The sequence below is a fragment of the Branchiostoma lanceolatum genome, chromosome 18 (assembly GCF_035083965.1).
Source record: "Branchiostoma lanceolatum isolate klBraLanc5 chromosome 18, klBraLanc5.hap2, whole genome shotgun sequence".
Taxonomy (NCBI): domain Eukaryota; kingdom Metazoa; phylum Chordata; class Leptocardii; order Amphioxiformes; family Branchiostomatidae; genus Branchiostoma; species Branchiostoma lanceolatum.
In genome coordinates, this window is record NC_089739.1 from 7,060,282 (window position 1) to 7,081,580 (window position 21,299).

The 21,299-nt window shown below is 42.6% G+C and overlaps 1 protein-coding gene across 1 annotated transcript in view; it reads left to right on the plus strand.

Moving 5' to 3' along the window:
- LOC136424189 (adenylate cyclase type 8-like) overlaps positions 1-21,299 on the plus strand; it is a 49,848-nt gene that overhangs the window by 22,573 nt on the left and 5,976 nt on the right. The window contains exons 3-16 of the mRNA XM_066412699.1: positions 709-2,684; positions 7,192-7,251; positions 7,421-8,110; positions 14,054-14,203; positions 14,603-14,739; positions 14,939-15,050; positions 16,435-16,562; positions 16,918-17,076; positions 17,532-17,697; positions 18,036-18,206; positions 18,620-18,820; positions 18,936-19,033; positions 19,352-19,553; positions 20,201-20,281. Of these exons, the coding sequence (XP_066268796.1) occupies positions 990-2,684; positions 7,192-7,251; positions 7,421-8,110; positions 14,054-14,203; positions 14,603-14,739; positions 14,939-15,050; positions 16,435-16,562; positions 16,918-17,076; positions 17,532-17,697; positions 18,036-18,206; positions 18,620-18,820; positions 18,936-19,033; positions 19,352-19,553; positions 20,201-20,281 (4,050 nt within the window). The 5' untranslated portion in view covers positions 709-989. The remainder of the gene's footprint in view (positions 1-708; positions 2,685-7,191; positions 7,252-7,420; positions 8,111-14,053; positions 14,204-14,602; positions 14,740-14,938; positions 15,051-16,434; positions 16,563-16,917; positions 17,077-17,531; positions 17,698-18,035; positions 18,207-18,619; positions 18,821-18,935; positions 19,034-19,351; positions 19,554-20,200; positions 20,282-21,299) is intronic.

Below are 21,299 nucleotides of genomic sequence, written 5' to 3' on the forward strand. Positions count from 1 at the left end.
GAAGATCTGTTGGCGCCATATTTTCAATGTTTTCATGTTTCATCGCTTTATACTATTTGTTTTTAACAAGATGGCTTATACCAGCCCTTTGGTGACTTACTATGAGCCCTCCCCCCTTCCACACAATTTCCTGTCTACATACTTCACATGTCATGCCCCGTATCTTAACCTTTAGCACACTGAAGTAGCCGTTTGGCACCTAATTATATATTGGTCACAGAGTTAGGCAGCAAGGAGAAGGTTAAAAACACGTGCCAGACGAATTCATGAATTCGTTCTTTCTTGAAGTACCATTTTGTAATAGCATAAGACGATGGCGTTGTTTTATTGCATATGTAGTGTACGCATGTTGTGCCTACTGAATATAGTAGTAATACTAGGTCTATCTGCAGCATAAAATAGTGGGTAGAATATTTTCTGTAATTTTTTTACTGTACAAGATAAAGTTAGGTATACGTGTACATTTTGTTGTCATTTTAGATTTTCAATCAATAATTTACCGATTACTCTTTGTTCTTGGGATGATGAATAGATATTAATAATTCATTATGAAAATACTCTTTATTGAAAATTCACGTCCGAATGTTTATTTGCAAGTGCAAAGATACAATTGGCATACAAGGTATGCGAAAAAGGGTCGAAATTTAATAAGCTAACTCAGACCACTTCTACTCATTTAATGGACCGCCCCTGTTTTGCCTCATGCAGCTGGTGACTCCACCTCGACAACATCAACGGAACTTCCCGCAGTGAAAACCTCCCTTAGGTGTGCAAAGGTTATGAAATAAGAGCAGCCTTCTGGTGATCTGCGGGCGTATCTTTGCTTTGCTTTGGATGTGTGGAATGAAAGAGACGCACACATGTCGACGTGCGACGGGTCCGCTCAGAACGGGACGTCTCCTCACACGACTCTACCGGGCGGCCATGACGTGGGGGCGCCACGAGGAGATGAAACAGACTTCGGGGTATTTTAGATAGATTCACGTCCAATGGCGTTGCTTAGCGACCGATCAGTCGCGACCACTGCGATTACGTCACAATCAGACGATAGAGCGCGTTCGCAAAATATCGGCTCCCAACTTCTCCCTTTGGGAGACTGTGGAGAAAGTCCAAACATCACAACTGCGGGGAACGCAAGGCCGAGAGAGAAAGCCTGTAACGGCATCGAAGGCCACAGGAAGATCAACGGGCTTTATGAAGCGGAAAGTGTCAGCTTATCGCACGGTGGAAATGGCGGGAAAATCTCCCTAAGTGAAAATTTTAACACTAGATCCGGCATCATGGCAAACGATAGCCCTGAAGAACATTGTGTCGCCCCATTGGATACGGTAGGAAATGGCGATGATTCTGAGCACAATATTCGGTCGCACGCAACCTCCAATCTGATTTTTGTTGAACCAAACACGGAGAGTCATCCAGGCGACACACGTCTAGGGCGTAAGGCAGGTGTAGAGCCCGAGAAAAACGGTGACGTCAGCATCAATTCCCCTGACATGGAATCAGGTCTTCAGCAAGTGTGCAATCAAGCTGGTGGATCAGACGGCGCTTCGAATGTGACAAACTTGTACCATAGCAACGGTTGTCATGACAACATGGACGAGTTGTCAACTAGCCCCAGGGGCTCGGTAAGAGACAGGAGACAGGCTTACAAGTTGCAAGGTAGATCGAGTCCGAGTCCGAATGATATCGAGGCCGCGGTTGGCCAAACATTTTGTCGGGACAGCAATGGGGTTAAGCCCGAAGGAAATTCTGACCCATCTCGGGAGACTGAAACTGTTAACCCAGAAGGAAAGTGTGAAGATCACAACTATAACGAGCACTCAAAAGACCATCCTTACAATAGTTGCCAACAAAGAAAGAAATCTGCTTCAGTCATAGAGACAAATACAAACAAACCTTCCGAAACGAACCATTCAGTAAAAGACGATCTTGCTGCAAAAGTAGCAGGTAACTCGACTTATGATGGGACGTTAGGGTTGGAGCAGCCCGGTCAGCTCTGGCCACAGGATGTTCGGGACCTTCGCAAGAAAGGCGCGTGGCACCTACGCAAGCTCCGCTCAAACTCTATGGAGAGTACGCGCTCCATGGAAACCAGAGAAGACACCTCACAGAAACATAATCCCGATAGAACCGTTGGCAATGAAAGTTGTTTGAACTTACCAGAATTCGACATTCGGTCAGTATCTGGAAGATCAAAACACGAAGAGGGTATCAAACTAAAAAAAGACGGAGAGAACCATATTTCTAAATTGAGGCATGAAATAGTTAGAGACGTATCGATTAACAGTTGGAGTCAGGTAGTCATTCAGGAGGAGGGGTCGGAGTGCTCCCAGGATCCCTTACTCGAATCTCCCGCCTCGTCCTTACATCCGGGCGCTGGGAGCGCGCATGCGCAGAGCCATCCATCCTGGAGGCATGACAGTCTGGCGTCCGACTCGTACTCGAAGTGGGACGACTCGCGGCATGGCAGCGCCACTTCAGAGCAACTCTCCCTAAGGTGGGACTCCCGTCAGGAGAGCGTCGCTTCCACCGGACCGCTGTTCAGCGGCTGGGCGGCGGAGGACTCCAGTTCGCGCGGGGAGGAGGCCGACAGGGTGCCGGAGCTGGCCAACATGGGGCGGAAAGCGGTGAAGAGCAAGCTTCTCTGGCACACGGCGTTGACCAGACTCACCCAGGAGATGCAGGTGAGTTTGAGAGGTTGTTATACATCAAAGAATATTTAAACATTAGAACGAGTAGTGTAAACTACTTGTTGATATGATTTATTCATATACTTGCACGTACTACTGCATATGTAGGTTAATCTATTTGTATTCAGTTGTTTATGTGTTTTATGTATAGTTATTAAATACCTTACGATAGTCGCTTTACTTTTGTGTCAAGAAAGACTGCATATCTAATAATTAGACAGTCAATAAAGAAAAATCAATATATTAAGTAGCCAGATACTTGACGAAAGCAGATATCTGGCCAATAGTGCTTCTGGAAAATCTGTTAGCAACGCTCATGGTCCCCAAGGTTATTCAATGTTAACGAAATCAAGGAAGGGAATGGAAGAAACAACGGGAAACATCTATATCAAAATTGACACTCGGGCCTAGAACAGATTTTATTTGCGGCGGCGGCTGAACGAAACCCAAAACTCCTCTACTGTCATATATTTCTAGTTATCGAGCCCAAATTATCTTCTCTCAATCTTGCTTGTCCTTTCCGCCTAAGAGATATAAGATGTATCACACATTTGGAAGATTTGAAATAAACATCGTGCAAAAGCAGAGCTTCATGCACACCCCTTCACTCGTAACTGCTCATAACATGCTAGCTTCCACTGTAGACCCCAGCCGCCAGACGTACATTCCAACTACCGGCAGTTTTCGAATAATTGCCGGGTTCTACCGAGACCGTCCGGGGTAAAATTTCAGTACAGGATATGCAGTACGAAAATTATATACAATCATGCACTCCGTACTTCGTTTAAAGATGATCAGTGCAGACAGCAACGGAGGATGATATCCCGACTATTTTGTGATCTGTCATCCGTAAGAGATGGCAGTATTCATCCTCAACCAACCCTACCATTACCATTATGGTTAAATTGAACAAATAGGTTTCGGATATCCCATTCTTTGCTTTGCACGTTACGCCTAGTTGCCCTTTACGGAAATCTCCTCTTATACCCGAGACTACCAGTGGCTTGTATACGGCACAACTTCTGCAAAGGAAATGCCAGAAGGGAAAATATTCAGACGAGACGGGTTTTGTTTTTACGGTTTTGTACGGTTTTTGCGTGGGTGAAATACTTTACCTGCTGAGGATTTCACCTGAATGGTACAATTCGTCTGCAAATGTAGCGGATTGAAATGCATTATTCACCGAACTACTCACACGGCTCAGGACAAAGGTTATGATATTTTTAATTTTCTGTTGAATTCTCCACCACATGTCCTTCTGCGCGCTTGGAAAATAGTGAAAATTGGCCAAAAAGGTAGAATGATCGGCTAGGATGTTGAGTAGAACATTAAAAAAATCCATGGTAGCACTTGTCCCTCTCGGTGGTACAAAAAACGGTCCTGGCCCATGGACTACATGGTTCAGCCTCCGAGTCAATTTGAACGTCCATATAGTTGGCTGAACTACCTAGCAAATTGAAAACAACAATATTGTTTAACGTTATTCACAGCTCACAGAAAAGCCTAATACGGTGGAGGCTACTCCTTTTGATGGTAAAACCAGATGCGTCCCTTTTACTAATCCCCCACATATGCTACGGTCACAATTGGAAAAAAGGGGCCCGCCGGGTAGATTAAGGGCTGTTGTTGTTTGCCCTTTCGGGGGTGACCCCTACGTGGCCCCGTTGGGCACCCTGCGGCTATTTTTTGGCACGGCCGGGACCCGGGATTTTTTAAAACTCGGAGTTAAAACTAACCTGGTGCCCGGTAGCAATCGTGAAAACACGTATCCGGCAGTCCACGGGGACCAATTTGTGGCCTTGGGGCCCGGCCGGGACTACACCCCCTATGGGCACCGGCGAAATTGTGAAAATAGCATAACATGGCATATTCATGAACGCTGTCACCACCATATGCGTTTCCTTTTACCTTATACCTCATGGAAATAAAAGGCCAAATGAATAGCGAGAGGAGAACAGATGGAAATATTTCTAAGGTATTGAGAATGTTTTGTAGAAAGGTTTTGGCACATCCGATTCAGCCCACATCTGTTTCAGTACATCCATGAAAAATGGCGGGATTGTTTTGGGTGTGTCTGTCTGTCTGTCTGTTTGTTTGTGTTTCCGGATATTCTTTGTCAGTATAACTTAAAATCGGCTGGATGGATTGTGATGATATTTGGTTTGTAAGTAGGTCTTTGGTAGATAATGGTCAAGGTCAAGTTTGGGCCTCCAGGCGGCTATCCGTGGTACTGCAGCAGAACTTCCGGTTTGTATATTTTGTTCTGGACATATTGTGGTCACGTTTTCTATGTTCTCTTTCACCAACGGTAAAAAAAAGAGTTAAGGCGACAAAGAAGAAAAAACACACTTGTCAAGAACACCCGTTGGACCATTTAGAACGCTGCTGCATTGTAAGTCGCTGTACTCAATGGGGAGTCAATGCAGTCCAATTTTTGGATGAATCCGACGCTGTCTCATTACTAGTATCATTGAATGCATCTATTTAGATCTTCTATCGGTCACTGCAAATAAGCCGCATCAAATTTGTAAAAGAAACGTCAGTCAGTGTAGCTTCAATGTGGCCTATTCTGTATATGTATCTATACAGCCGGTATAATCGCCCTTCGACGAAATACACCAGCTATTCTTGACACACTGACGAATGTAACCCTAATTTGGTAGAAATCTTGGATGGCGCAAGAAGTTTACTTTTGGTATAATCTTAAGTTCGGACATAAAAGCACAGAACAAAAATATCAACCCTTTGAGGAAAATTGATTGATATCTATATTTTCCCCATAGAATTACTTCAGAAGCGTCGAAGTCTTTGGCCCAAAATAACATCATGTGCGTACTATCACAGCAGCAACGCCAATTTTCGGTCAACACTCCAATATTTACTTTTATATTTCAGTCAACCACTTGGCCCTTACAACAATGTTTGACATCTTACTGCAATGTTGTTTCTGTGATAACGAACCAAAGAAGCGAGCAAATATAATAAAACATGCGCCAAATGGAAGTCATTTTTCGGGTGTATTTGTTTTTTCAACATCTTTTGTTTTCTTGCGAACGGAATTTGGCAATAAAGTTGTAAATTTGCTACTATTCACCGGATCTAGATAAATTTTAGTGAAATTGGTCTCCAGGCAATGTTAGACCATGGCTAGCATGTCGCGACATACCTACAATAGAGAGTGTTGTACAAGACCTTTCACAATTAATATTTGTTCAGTAATACTGTATTGTAAGTATACCTTATTGGCGCCACACATGTGGTGTTTGTTTGGTTTGTGTTTGGGTTGAGTCAGGTGAACTGGTTGACCCAGGTACCCTGTTGAGGACATTTTCAGAGTCCTTTTGCGCAGTGACAATGACGATGAAGGTTATTGCAAAATCATACCCAACTGAGGCTAACTGCATTGAGATAGATACCTGGCGTTTGATACAATAAATTGCAAAAATTGACATGTCGAATTTTGCGATATCGGGACTAGCGATATCTGGACGGCGACAAATTTTTCCTGATGACGTGTAAAGAGGGATTTTATGGTCGTAGGAAGGCTTAATTCTCCCCGACGACAACTCATAAGTATTCGTGCTATACTTCGTGCGAGAGTCCCCGATAGCTATGCTTTATCTACATCTATGATTTTTATGTTTCTTCTCTCTTATAAAACATGTGTAAAACCATTTCCATTATATCGTAGTTAGATGATGATATTACATATGCGAACAGTTGGTCACATTTTGCGCAAGAGTGGAAGTTGCACAAAGCTTAGTTACAATCGTCATGACGAACAGCAAGCCCCATTGCTGCCTTTTGTTGTGGCTTACCGTGTGCAATAATCGCATATTTGTTTACCAGCCTTTGATTCGGTTACCTTGGTCTGATAGATGCCTGGTGCTGAGCTAACCATCCGTTGAGAAACTGGTATATAATCAGCAAATGGGTATGTGCTCAGGAAACAGCACATCGTAAGCCATAGAAAGCCATCGACGAAGCCTTTTGTGAAGGCTAGATGTCCCGATGTAAAGAGTGAATACATATATATCAATAAAACACCTACCATAACAATTTGAATGTTTGCCTTCCTTGTACCAACTCAATGGTTAAACTGCAGGCATTGTTCCTTTTGCGACAGAGTTGCCAATGACGTCGTGGTAGTTTTGGTTAATAGCTGACGACATTTGATACATGATAAATGATATATGGTCAATAGTACATTCTTTATATTACGTAGCGGCCTATTGCTATTGACCACTTTAACATTGTTTGCTTATATTTATTAGAAGATTACATCTATACCTGTCTCTTCGTGTAGCTCTAACCAAAAGAAACATTAATTTTAGAAAACGTGTTCCAACGCAGTACAATGAAATCCATTGCCAACTGCATATTGCTGGTATATTCATTCTTGCGTCATATTGAATGTGGAAAACCAGTAAAGCTAAAAAATGAGAAAAAGCTGACTAAATCAATGTTAAACCTAGAACTGTTGTTTCCTTAACATCTACAGAAAGATGGGACGGTTGTTTCGCCAAGTAAGAAGATCTCGGTCAGCGGTGAATACATACAGGTAGGTCATTTGTCTTTCGACACTCAGTCAATGCACACGTTTTGTAGCTAGTAATTAACCTTCCTTGATTGGTTGATGAATTATCCGGAATCCTCTGACGTCATTCATGTGCCGCTTGGTGAAAGACTCGGTTGACCTAATAAGGCGTTATGACAACGATCAATTCCAGGAAATCAACAAGAAGATTTCCACCTGCACCACCAGCTTCCCGGCAACCAAAGTCCACCCTGACGTCGAGAGCACGGACGGAGGGAGCAAGGGAAGGCCTGGTGAAAATGACGGTATCGCCAACCCGCCAAACTTCTTCAACAACGTCGGTTACATCTACCGTGGTGTGATCATACCGACTCTAAACAATGCCTTCAACTCTGAAGAGTTAGAGACCCTCTATCAGCACTACTTTCTCAGGCAGCGCCAGAAGTCACTGATATTCTTGAACTTTATCGACATTGTGAACTTTATAGTCACATTCCTGTTCTACGCCGTCTTTATAAAAGACAGGTTCACGCTAGCGAAACAGATTCTGTTTCCAATTTTCGTTTTGTGCGAAATTATCGTCTGTGCGCTAGTCAAATGGAGGAGGGGGTTCGCGCGAGGATACATGCGGTACGCCGGCCTGTTCACATGGCTGATGCTGACACTAGAGGCCGTGTTACTCCAGGTGGATACAGGCGGTATCCGTCCGCCGACGTTCCAGGACGGCCTGTGGCAGGGACTGTTCACAGTGTTGGTGACCTACACAATGGTCCCCTTCCCCCTGGGGTGGGCCATTCCGGCAGGGGGCATGACTTCGCTGCTACACCTGGTGTGTCAGGTGTCCTTGGTCAGATCTGCGTCGGCAGGAACCTTTGCACGACAGGTGAGTCCATGGTGCACTTAACAGTGTTGTTTTTTTCAGACAAGGCCACACTGAGTTGATTTTATTTCATTATTTTCCCGTCCTTTACTTTGTTTTCAACAACAGTAAAGAAGACGGTCACTTAACGGCCAATACGTCTTCCAAATCGCACTTTTACATGATGTATCATGTTCAGTTTATAAATCCATGCAATCTGGTCGCCCAACGGTTTCACAATGGTATCCGTCCAGTGGAAGGGAAGTCCCAAACAGAGTGTTCCACATACATATCTTGCAAAACAACAGTTTTTGCTTCTGACAAATAATGAGACATTTTATAATGACTCTGATACCAGTAGCTAAGGCCCTGGTCCTTTCGAAGGCCGGCTTTTCAATGTCGGATTTTGCAGTTACGTCAGTCGGTGGGCTTTGTTTAGCTTGCATGGAGTGGAGTGGTCTGAATAGGCTTCCTTCAGATACTAGTCTGCTAATGGTACAGTAGAACCGCTAACGACGTAGTTTGGGATGCTTCAAGAGCCGGTCCTCAACATACATCGACAATAGCTTGACATATTACGGGTGAGCACTTTGTTATTGCAAAGTCCAAAATGTAGAAAAACAAGGCATACTCGACTTGTCGGTCGAGGCCGCGTTTCTGCTTTCTACAAATTTTTCCCACTCCTTTTTTGGGTCCACATTTGACATTCTTACCGTTTGTTTGTCCTAAGATATGAGTTTTGTTGCTTAAAAATCAAGCAAGATAACCGAGGCAACTGAACGGGATTCTGTTGAAGAAGAAGTTCTAACAACCATATTTTCACCATTTAAGAATTTGTGCAGCTGTTTTCAGCATTGCATTTGTTTCATTTCTAAAGCAACAACGGAAAACTTTCAAGAATTCTTAAAGAAAGCATTTCATTCTATTTCTTTATTTGCAGACTTTTCAACTCTTTGTCGGTTTTCTCAGTTTTTTGTATTTTCTACCGCTGAAATTTAAAATACTGTGTAATTCATTGGAAACTTCAAGCGCTATTTACACTAGATCTAGAGTAGCCAAAGGACTCGCCAAATGCTCATTATAAACGGTTGATGTAAAGTCCGTCATAAGACTAGTAGACTTCCTTAATTGGCCATTAGTGAAAACATTGCTACTCTCCAAGCTGGGCTTCGCCCTAGATGGTCTTTGTCTTCTTTGAACCAAACTGACGGATAAAAGGAAACCACAACAAACACGCATGAAAAGGCGTCGAAAACCAGCTGGGGTCTAACAACTGTTTGGATAGTAAAGCATTGCTAAGTCAGGGATAAAGGTCCGAAACTTGGCATGCTGAAGCCCAGGTATATACTCAACATTACCATGAGCCTTGCAAAAAAAAGAGCATGTTTCCTAGCTTATCTTTTTTTTCTTTTTTAAGTCCCGAAATGTATTTTTTGGGTTCTTGCGTCATTAACTGCATGGGATCCAAATGGTTTGCTGTCAGAGTGGGAGTTGGCATGTTGAAGTTTAAATATGTATTGTCTATTTTTACATGACCTGTATTTCAAGCAACATTTTCGGTAGTCTTGCAAAAAAGCATGTTTCGTAGATTTTTGTGGTTTTGTAAGTCCAGAAATGTGAATTTTGGGCTCTTGTGCCATTAATTGAGATGCAAATGGTTTTAAATTTGCTATGAGAGTTTGAATGCTGAAATTGAAATATTGTCTGCATTTGCAGGACCTGTATGACATAAACAAGCTGGTTTAATTTGTTTTGCTAACAAAACGCGCTATCTGATTCCCTTTTTCACTTCTAACCTTTTCCGCCCGTCTACTTTACTTAACTCGCCATAAACCGTAATCCTCGGGACTTTGGGAACCATTTTGTAACCATGGCGACGGGTCTTAGGTAGCACCGTTTGACGTAACTGAAAGTGTGTCCTCTGCCCAAATATGGCGAGAAACACGTGTAGCTGGCATGGGTTCATGGTCGCGGGAGTTGTTTTCATCCCTGCAGGAGGAAACAATTTTTCTCATTAAGGTCGCACAACAAGATTGTGTTTTCACACAAAGCGATACAACATACAAGTTTACATAATTGTTATTCACCGATTTAATTTGTTACCTCCATGAGAAATGGAAGTATAGTTTTTGGTCTGTCTCTCTCCGGCGTAATCATTTTCTGATTTCAAAAGAAAAAGAATCCCATGGGCTATTTCGGATGTAAATCAAGCTAAAGATGCTCATATCTTGGCACCAACAGTTGAAGAAATTTAAAAGTCTTCGTCTGCCTAGTTGCAAAGTTTTCCATTTATCAATGTTTTGATTTACATGAAAGTTTAATATTCATTGTTTAAACTGTTACCCAGCCTGGTATGTTCACAGGAAAACGATTTTGATCATCTGTTTTAGATGTGGCTTTTTTAATCAACTAAATATATCGGCTAGAATTCTCTACTTTCAAACGCGGCAATGTTTTGATTTACATGAAAGTTCAGAATTCATTGTTTGAAATGGTAACCATTTGGGTCCATCACAGGATGTCTAGAATGTCTAGTTCTGTTTCGTTTCTTGCTATCTTTATGATTCATCGATTTCCAAAGATGTGAAAACCAAGAAATTGAATATCGGTGTCGCCTAACCCTGACCTAACATTAATCCACACTTGATGTAACGAGCAAAATATCAAAATTTTGAATAATATTTCATATCTTGATTTCATATATATTAGTCGCATTTTATCAACAGAAGATTGTGGAGGCAGTAACATCCGCTTATGTAAGTTATTCTGACCTTCTCCAGCAACTCTTTATTCTGAATGATTACGCAACATAGAATTAACCTAAGTGAGACAATTTATTGAAGATTGGGAACAACAACAAAAACGCACACATATCTAACCGTTACACACTCTACGGGAAAATACTGAGTGTTTTCTTACCGGTAGCACAATGTTACGAAGATCTTACTTTATTTTTTTCGGCGTGGATAGAAAGACATGCTCCTGCCTACGTGCTGTACATGTGGCGGATGTCTTATTGAAGCTCGATACAGGAAAGGCCAACCTTTAGTATTGTGTACAGGAGCATCTGATGACCGTTTATCCAGATGCGTTAGATGCTGCTCCAAGGCCCTGTTGTTTGCACAGGCGTACGCGGCGTGCTTCGGGGCTGTACTCGGAAGATGCTTATATTATTGTACGGCAGATCTAGACTACTGGTGAAGATAGAGCCTGGAACTGAAACAGGATGACACTCACGCAAGACTACTGGGGTAACACAGACGTTTATGACAGTTACTCGAGCTCAAATGCTGTTACAGATAGAATCATATAAACAAGACGAGGCGCTTCAACAGAATAGAATAGGATGAAATAGAATAGAATAAAACAGTTGTGAGGCACCAGCGGGCTTATTGTGCTTAAGTACTATGAGTTGTCGCAAGTGTTTTTGACAGCTCCATGTGCTCAGATGTTGCAACAGATGAAACAAAAAGGAAAGAAAACAGTGTGCGGCGTGCCTTTTGGCTGTAGACGGACGATGAGAGCCATCTGTGGATTATTGTACAGCAGACTAAGTAGGAGAAGTGACAAACCTGCTCAAATGTTATTATAGTTGAAAGGAAGGGGAAATAAATGATAAAAGAGGAGGGACGACAGCGAAAAGAGCTTAAGCAGAGGCCCCAGAAAGATGACAGTTATATAATTTGGATCTGCCGAATGCTCCAGAACAGTTATATAAACATATTCCGACCTTTTGCGCTAAGCCATGGGCACCTTCTCATCTTCTACTTTTCTTGTTCAGGACGGGAGCTATCAGCATTTTCTTGAGTTTTAAATGTACAATGTTTTGTAATATTATTGACTGAGATTTATAAATCATGTAATAATTTGTTTTACTTCTTGTTTTGCTACCTACTGCGATCCTGCCCTGAATACCATGTACATGTATATTTACACCTCCTTGCAATTTGTACATTCTACTATATTTTTCTTTCCCATTGGATCCATGGATTATGTTTCTCTGTGTATGTATGTGTTTTCAATGTAAAATGTGTATAATTATGTGAATGCAAAAAAGTATAAGTTTCATCGGCATCTGCAACCTTCTAAAATGTTTCTCTTCAATCACCTTGTGCCACCGAAACATTCGTCCAAATTTCACTGAAGGAACGAAAAAATTATTCCATAATCACATAAGACATGATGGTGTTAATTTCACAGAAGGAACGAAAAAAATCATTCCATAATCACATAAGACAAGACTGGGTTGTATTTCGAAAGTTCTGAAGCAGGATACGTTTGGAATTGGCCTTTGTACATCGTGAACAACGCGCTTCTAATCCTCCCAGACCTACTCCCCGTCTGGCTCCACGGATTATGTCGCTCTTTACTAGTCGAAAACGTGTCTGATCTCACGCTGCATGTACGTCACAAGTGCTGGACACATGACTCTCTCTTCTACATTTACCAGCCGATGGGAATATCATTTACAAAGCAACAAACCACACAAAATACGCCGAACAAAGTTGCTTTGAAATCGACTACTTAATCTATGCTTTCTAATAGAATAATTGAAGAAATTAACAGGAAGATTGATCAATTCTTCATCAACACTTTGTATGAGGTAGACTTTGCATGATTCGGGTGTACAAGACCTCCATATGGTCTGCTGAACAACATCGTGTAGTTACCTGTATTTAGTTTAGAATTGATAATGGTAGTAGTTTTTAGAGAAAGATCTAAATCTGTAGGAAATGACACCATAGCAGGACCGCTGTCAGGGCGAAGGAGGCAATTGCTGTACACAAATGCTGTCAGATTTTATTTTGTACAGTAGAATTCGCTTAACTGCACCACCCATTTGTCAGCGGTTTTGGTGCAATTATCCGGCTGGTGCAATTATGCGAAATGCCCAGCTGGACCGCACCACCATGGGCGAGGGGGTGTATTGTTAGTCAGAAACACTAGCACAAAAAACAGACGAAATTATTCAGTTATTAACTTTATTTATTGACCCTTAAAGAGATGACTACGAACCTGTTTTGATTTTGCATTCTTTCATTTTTCCATGCGATCTACCGCATTACAACACACGTAATGTTACAGGGGAGGCATTCTGAAACATCGTCATGCCACTCATGGGATAACAGTTTCTGTGTTATATTACGTAGAGTGCAGTTGTCGATTTACGTAAATCATGTACCGCCATGACACTAGGAATTGAAACTAAAACTTGGTTACTGATTACGGGTGACCCGCCCGGGACCTCCCATACGATTCCTATCAACGTAACTGTCAATAGAGACCGCCTTCTTTTGTTACTCAAAACAGTTTAAAACATATTGGCGGTATTGCGCCTTTACACCGGCAGGTATCGGCTCATTTGTACCGCGTTTGCCGATTTCAGCGCACCTTTTCAGTTAACTTGTCGAGGATTTTTGAAAAAAATTGGTGCAGTTATCCGGCATTGGTGACCATGCGCGGTGCAGATATGCGGAGTCACTAACAATGCAGTGAATGGGAACCGGTTTTGGATATTGGGATTCGGTGCAATTAAATGGAAGGTGCGTTTATCCGAGGTGCAATTAAGTGGCTTCGTCTGTATCCCTGATAAATATTTTGCCGTTAACCACTCCCCTGTGTGTTACAGACATACAAAATTCCTTTGCACTAAGCTATATTTTCATCTTCGTTATCAACGTCATCGTCGTTATGACCGGTGCAATGACCAGCTTACTAGTGTTCGCATTGTATTCGGTAAGTCGTGCAATCGGTCCAGGCCGAGTCATACCAAAGACTGTATTAAATACTACTTTCTCTGCTCAGCACTCAAGATTTGGGAAAGAGTATGCATGGTAGTTGAACGCACACCACTGCCAGTGACTAGCCAATTGCTGTAGGTATTTGCAAGTTTGCGGCCCAAGGGCTTAATTGAAAGGGAGAAGGACTCTAACTTTAACAACCAATGTCACATTGTTGTATCTGCAGCTGATAGCGAACCTATTGCTGTACGTGTGTGTGAACCTAGCGGGACTCTACACCAACTACCTGACGGACCGTGCGCAGAGACTCGCCTTCCTTGAGACGCGGAGGTGCATCGAGTGTCGGGTCAAGATCGAGAAGGAGAATCAGAGACAGGTCAGACTCTCAGCTTTTTATTTCACAACAAGTAACATTATTTTCTGCCATTCGTATGTGTGTGTATCTGCTTGTGTGAATCTGTTTGTCTCTGTCTGTGGCTCTGTGTGTGTTTCTGTGACTTATAATGCAGCGCTGCCATACATCCTCGTTGCTATGCTGTAATAATTATCCGGAGCAAGGGTGTATGTGGAGTCTTCCATGAACTGCTTTTTCTAAATTATTTTTCGATGGCTTTATTATAATGTTATCCGAATAGCAGAAGGAGAACAGATGACATCGACATTGCGCTAGTCCAAACGGCCAGAAAGTATTGGATCACAAGATAAAACTGTTAGGTTTATAGAAAATTTGGTCGGACCTAGCTGGCTGCTAAATGAAATTTCCTACTCTGAACAGGAGAGACTTCTGCTGTCTATTCTGCCACGTTTCGTTGCCTTGGAGATGATCAACGATCTGTCCAACGAGGTTGAAGATGATGAAGCGCAGCACCAACAGTTCAGAACAGTCTACATACACAGATATGAGAACGTCAGGTATGGAAGAACTAATACCTACGAGTGTCACTACGATAAGCTTATGATTATGATCTACCAAGCTTTTTAATAGTATTGACCGAGCCCCTTTGTTTCCTACCGTTTGTGATGACCAAAGTCGAATTCTCACATTTTATGGCCAAACAACTACGTTACTTTTTTTGCCGCCATCTTGAATGTTATTGGTTCTATTTCCCAGCATCCTGTTCGCGGACATCCGGGGCTTTACGGACTGGTCGGCACGTTCCACTGCGCAGGAGGTGGTGAAGACACTGAACGAGCTTTTCGCGCGGTTTGACAAACTGGCAAAGGTAAGGCACAACAGTTTTGATGCTTTGTTCTCGGTTTCTCCGTTTCATATCCTTCCGCTTTGTAAAAAAAAGATAAATGGATAAAAAGATCAAAAGACAACAGGTACCATTCAGGTTATGAATCAACCTCAAATTGTTCACATTTTAGCAGCAACATTTGAAGAAAGTCCTTGTCTTTTTCCTGGTTGTTTACAGTATTGTTCCATTTCTCATCAATGTATTTAAAGTTGACAAAAATCATTGTTTGAACTATTAACCCATCCGGAATGTTGATTTTGTGGCTTATATACATATGGTAGCCTTTGTGTCTGTTATAGAACGTCTGTTTCTTCTCTCATTCTTATTTCGTCCGTCCGCCCTATCTTTGTCAAAAATCCGAAAAGAAATTAGATTGGTGTTGCATACTGTGCACACATTCTTTCACCGAGCCTTTTCCCTCAAGCTTCCTACAAACACCTTAGGTTTACTCGACTTCCCTGAATGACGTAATCTCGAGGCAATAACATCGGGGAGGCAGACTGTTCTTTTGAAGATCCATTAGGCACAGTGCCAGATAAAACCTCTTAAGACTATTCTCAAGTAGGTTCAAAATGCCTCGAAGAGTACTTTGAACTTTTGAAACGGTTATTTGCTTCAAAGCCTATGAGTGTGCCATCTACAGCTTATGTACCTATCATTGACCTCACGTTAGACCGCTGTTCCGTTGGCTGACATTTGGGACAATTCTCCTCCGGTGATTTTGATCTTGCATGTCTCTAGCCATATCTTCCATTCTTCAAATCTGCAGTTGGAACATCCCTTTATTAGGGCACAAAGAATGTGGTCACAAACGCCAAGCTTTGCCTTTACCGCACGACACTGTAAAATTTGCTGGATTTAGTATAAATCAAGGTCAAAGGTCATGCTAGTCATCCATCGACAAGTAAATCATTGATATGCCATCTGTTTGGACAAAGAGTGACATTGTGTGATTGTTTCTTGCTGCATTTTTTCAATAAAATGCTTTTGATAAAGAAATATCCGGCAAACCTCCATAAGGACAAGTCAGTTGGATTATGGCATAAAGTCACGTCCCACGCATGCCATTAGAGTCGCTCCCACCAAATGCCCCCACCAGGCCAGGAAAGAAAGACATTGGATTAATGTATTTGGGTTGTTTTATGGACGATTGAAAGGTGTATTTTTAGCCGAACATCAAAATGCATGCAGTGTAATGGCTTAGCGGTCAGGCGATGGACAAACAACAACTAGCAGAAATTGGAGAAATATCTGACAAATTGCGTCCAAAACCACTTCATTATTAGGGCATGAATATATATGTATATGTGCCGAATCATATCATCTGATATTTCTATCTTTGGTTTGTTTGCTGTTTGTTGCTCAGGAAAACAACTGCCTGAGAATCAAGATGCTGGGAGACTGCTACTTCTGCGTGGCCGGGCTACCCGACCCGCGGCCTGATCATGCGCACTGCTGTGTAGAGATGGGACTACAGATCATCAAGGTCATCAGGTCGGTGGTTCAAGGTCATCTTGAAATTTATCTCAGAGAAGAAATGGGCTGTATGCCATCAGTGTCTTCTGAATGGGTTTACCATAATGTTAACCATAATGTTGCAGACGTGGTAAAACGTAAGTCCCAAAGTCGTTTTGTTGGTTAAAACTGTCAAACGATATCGTAGAATTCGACCAAGAATATTAACTCAACACACCACTTTTATTATACCACTCTGAAAAAAGTGTTTATTGACTGATTGGTTGGTTGGTTGGTTGGTTAGTTGGTTGGTTGGTAGGTTAATTGATTGATTGATTGATTGATTGGTTGATTGATTGATTGATTGATTGATTGATTGATTGATTGTATGCAGGAGAGTCCGAGAATCCAGGAAGGTTGACCTGGACATGCGCATTGGCATTCACTCCGGTTCCGTGCTTTGCGGCGTTCTGGGCCTGCGCAAGTGGCAGTTCGACGCCTGGTCCAATGACGTGGACCTGGCCAATCAGATGGAGTCTAGCGGGCTGCCTGGGTAGGTCAACGTTAGCAAGAGGAATTCTCACTGGACAAACATGGTTATGTTTTCGATAAGATTTTCGATGTAACCATTTATATTTTGTAAATTTCATGATGGATATCATCTTCGGCTTGTCCGAAGCACAAAATATGTATAGGGTCTCCCGTATGGATCACCAGCTGTTAAAGACTGGGAAATCAAATTTGTATGAGGAAGTATGGTTGTCACAACTCTACACAGATACGACCTCCCGCATAAGTATGCTTATATTCAATGTAACAAAATTACACAACGACTGATACTGGATTGTTTATCTACGAGAATAGAAAATATTCCCATTGAAATAAAATGGCTTCACAGTTTGACTGAATTACACTCTGACATACTGAATCGCGTCACACAGAGTTATAACTCGTATAACAGATTTCAGATCTTCTGATCTATACCATATCATATCCCACCCACTCCAGGAGAATCCACGTCTCAGAGACCACCCGAAGGTGCCTTGGGTCCGATTACGAGTTTGATGACTACAGCGGCGGGGAGAGGTCCAAGTTACTCCGGGAGAAGGGCATGCGGTCTTACCTCATTAAGGCCTTCGACGAGGGGCTTCTCAAGCCAACATCCAACACCGAGGTTGGTAACTAACGTTATGTACATCGTTTATGTCTAGAGGTTCTGGGTACGAATTCCCAGCAGGTCAAGGCGTTGTGCTTCTGGGGAAGGCACTCTACACGTCATCTACATGTATTACTCCACTCTTGTGAAAAGGAGTACATAGGCAACCATGTAGCTTGCTTCCAGAGAAATCCACAAGTCTAGATCTCGTGTGTGTGTGTGTGTGTGTGTGTGTGTGTGTGTGTGTGTGTGGTTCAGTGCAGATTTTGTATGCTTTGGAGGCGTACGGTCTTAGGTGGTGAAATCGGCCCTCTCTGGGTGCCTTGTTTTACTTTATTATCTCTCTCATCTTCCAGCTGTCTCCAGCCAAAGTTCGTCCGTCCGTGCACACCCAGGACAGCATCTCCAGCATCGCCTCCTCCATCCACCGCGACTTCCGGGGCAGAACCTTCTCTATGACCCCCTCAGAGTCGTCCTGGAGCGCAGAGATGCCCTTCTCCAACATTCTAGGCTTTAAGAGCAACAGGGTAGGGAAAACATGATTAGTGAGTGAGTGTGTGAATCAGTGAGTGACTGAGTGAGTGAGAGAATCAGTGAGCGGGTGAGTGAGTGAGAGTGAGTGAGAGTGAGTGAGTGAGTGAGTGAGTGAGTGAGTGAGTGAGTGAGTGAGTGAGTGAGTGAGAGTCTATGTACTCATCCAGTGTCTAGCGGTGCTGAGATGCCCCACTTCCACATGTTAGGGTCTAATAACGATAGAATTTTGTCAGGAACATAGACGATGGGAGGATACAAACTCGCATGTCAGTACACATTCTCCTTGTTGCAAAACCACAATGCGAGATGGAGTAGCAGATTTATATAGGCCCTGAGGAATGGTAGCTGACTGGTTCCCTTAATTTTTCTGCTGTACTAATTGATGTTTGATTTCTTACCACCCCAGCACGGGTCCTTCTCCGTGCACGGCACCCTGGCCCTCCTGCCGTACGGCCTGGCCAAGTGCCTGCCGGTGAAGCGCGGGGTGAGCGAGGAGGTTCACCGGCTCATCGAACACTCCATAGAGGTCAGGTCAAGCGACAGGATGAGCAAAGAACACATCTCCCGGGCAACGCTCAGATTCAAGGATCCGGATGTAGAGGAGAAGGTAAGATCGTCATATTTTTTTCTGTGTTGTCTTCTACGTGATAATTGTCAACGTTTTTTCTTGATACGACAGGTTCTTAAGATGAATTTTCTTTCTACACTCTTGTGTGTTACAGTATCACCAGTTGAGAGATGAAGTGATCAAGTCCAACATCTCCTGTGCCTTCGTCATCCTAGTATTCATCTCATTCGTGCAGCTCTGTATAATTCCCAGGTAAAAACAATGATATCTAAGTCTTATCTAACAAGTTTCCTTTCCCATACACGAAATTGGAAGACAAAATTTGCGAACATGCCGTGAAACTAGAAACCTTCTTCTATTCTAATAGAACTAAAAAAAAGAATTCTACGACATTCAGCATTATGATGAACGGTACAAATGTAACAGCCCTGCGAAAATGCATATCTAGGCAACGTATCCTTTTGTATTCCGTATCAAAGTATTGAAATATGCATCAGTGTATCCACTAACAATAATGTCTATTTCTGCAGAAAAAACGTATATCATTAAGAGTCTTTTAATGCCCCACAGAACGTACGTGTTGGCCATCGTTCTGCTCATGTCCATGTTGGTCTACGTCATCGTCTTCATCATCTTCATGGCGGAGGAGTTCAAGCGGTGCTCACGGCGCATGCGCCAGCTGTCGTGCTGGTTCCACGAGACTCTCGTTGCCAGGAACAGTCTCGTGGTCTGCGCGATCGCCGTTAACTTCATGGCGCCCATTTCAAACGTGGTAAGAACTGAAACTCGTACTCCTTTTCAGAAAATACGCGTCACGTACGGTAAAGAATCTTAAGATTTCTATCCTACACAAAGAGAACACCTGCAAATCCCAGAATTTTAGTCGTTGTTACGATTATGTATCTAACCCGTAACCTCGTAGTGGCCTTTGCGTCACACCTTGAAGTGACCTTCGGATCTTGTTACCATGGTAACCATTGAGTAAAAATATGATTAAAAAACGCTTTCCCACCGCCTGACGTCAGCAATGGGGTCAAGGGTTCCTGGAAGTATTCATCGGGCCCGCCGGCTCCTCGAGTTGATTTCTCTCTGTCACTCGTGACAACATCATATAACGTGGTTACATCATCATATAACGTGATGATGTAACCAATTTGGTGCTTCACATTATTGTATGGTGTGGTTTAAATTCAAATAAAATAAGAAGTAGAATTGTATGAAAAAGCACAATCATATCAATCTTTATGATTATGATGTCACAGTGCACAAGATCCGGAGTACAAAGTGGTTGGCATACATTTTGTACGTCACAGACTTTTTTCTAAATTGACAAAAAAAGTTTAACAATTTTTATCACTGTGCTCTGCTATGGTTACGTCGAACTGATCTGATTGCTAATTTCGTACTTTGAATTTTCAGTTTGTGTGTGACGTCAGCACGCCAACTAACGTGACAGGGATGGCAATCAACCCCGATAGCCTGCAGTGCCACTTTCCACAGGTAGGTGACGCTTATCATCGTTGTGTTTCATGACAATTCGTCGTCTTTGTTCCTCAACCTCGTCATCTTCTTACTGCTCTAGTAGAACAGTTTCTCGGGGCGCAAATGGCTGGAATACTTTGACATTGTCACACGGTCTTTCGAGTAGGTACGGCATAGATGCTAATATCTGATAAAAACGTAATGGCGCTTTACAAGGCCCCATATGCTTGTCCAAATCGATTCAAAACCTTCAGTTGTCTACGCATTTGTAGGTGTAGCTCTATAGATTATTTCAAAAACAACTTTAGAGTGTTCAATGGTGTCACTAAGAGGCAAGAAGTGGTTACATAAAACCATGAAAATCACACAAAGCCATATAGAGTACGGGTATAAAGTACAGGATATTCATATGGCCGTTTGAAAAAGGCAAGCACTCAAACTGAAAGATCTAACGTTACTGCCAGTTTTACACTGACGTTCGTATTACGCGTTTTGTGGCCTCCTTCCGGGATAGCTTTTACCAGGCCTTGACGCCGTGTGTTTCTACAGGTCACTTGAAGACATATATAGCCTCATAAAACCTCAGTTTGTTCTGAATCCTTTTATTGACATTTGCTGGGGTGGAGGTGATAAATATAATCATGCCGTGTTGTCGCTTTTAGAAGATTCTAAGCCTTTTGACCCATGCTGGTAGGCCATGTCGACCGCCCAGGTATAGAATTGAAGGACAAAGCTTAACGGATGTCACATCGTCGGATTCTCTACATGTAACCAGACCTTTTCTGTGACAACTTGTCGTTTGTGGACGATTCCCCTAAGCCATTTGACCCAAATTGATAGGTCATGTTTCCGCACTGATATCGAATTGAAGGACAAAGCTTAACGGATTTTTGATTATTGGCCCCTCGATGCTTAACTATCCCTTTTGTGTGCTAGGTCGTAGTTTGTGAAAGATTTAACTAAGCCGTTTGACTGGTTCTGATAGGTCATGTTGGCCGCCCAGTCGGCCCGGATTGTAAGACAACGCGTAAGGGAT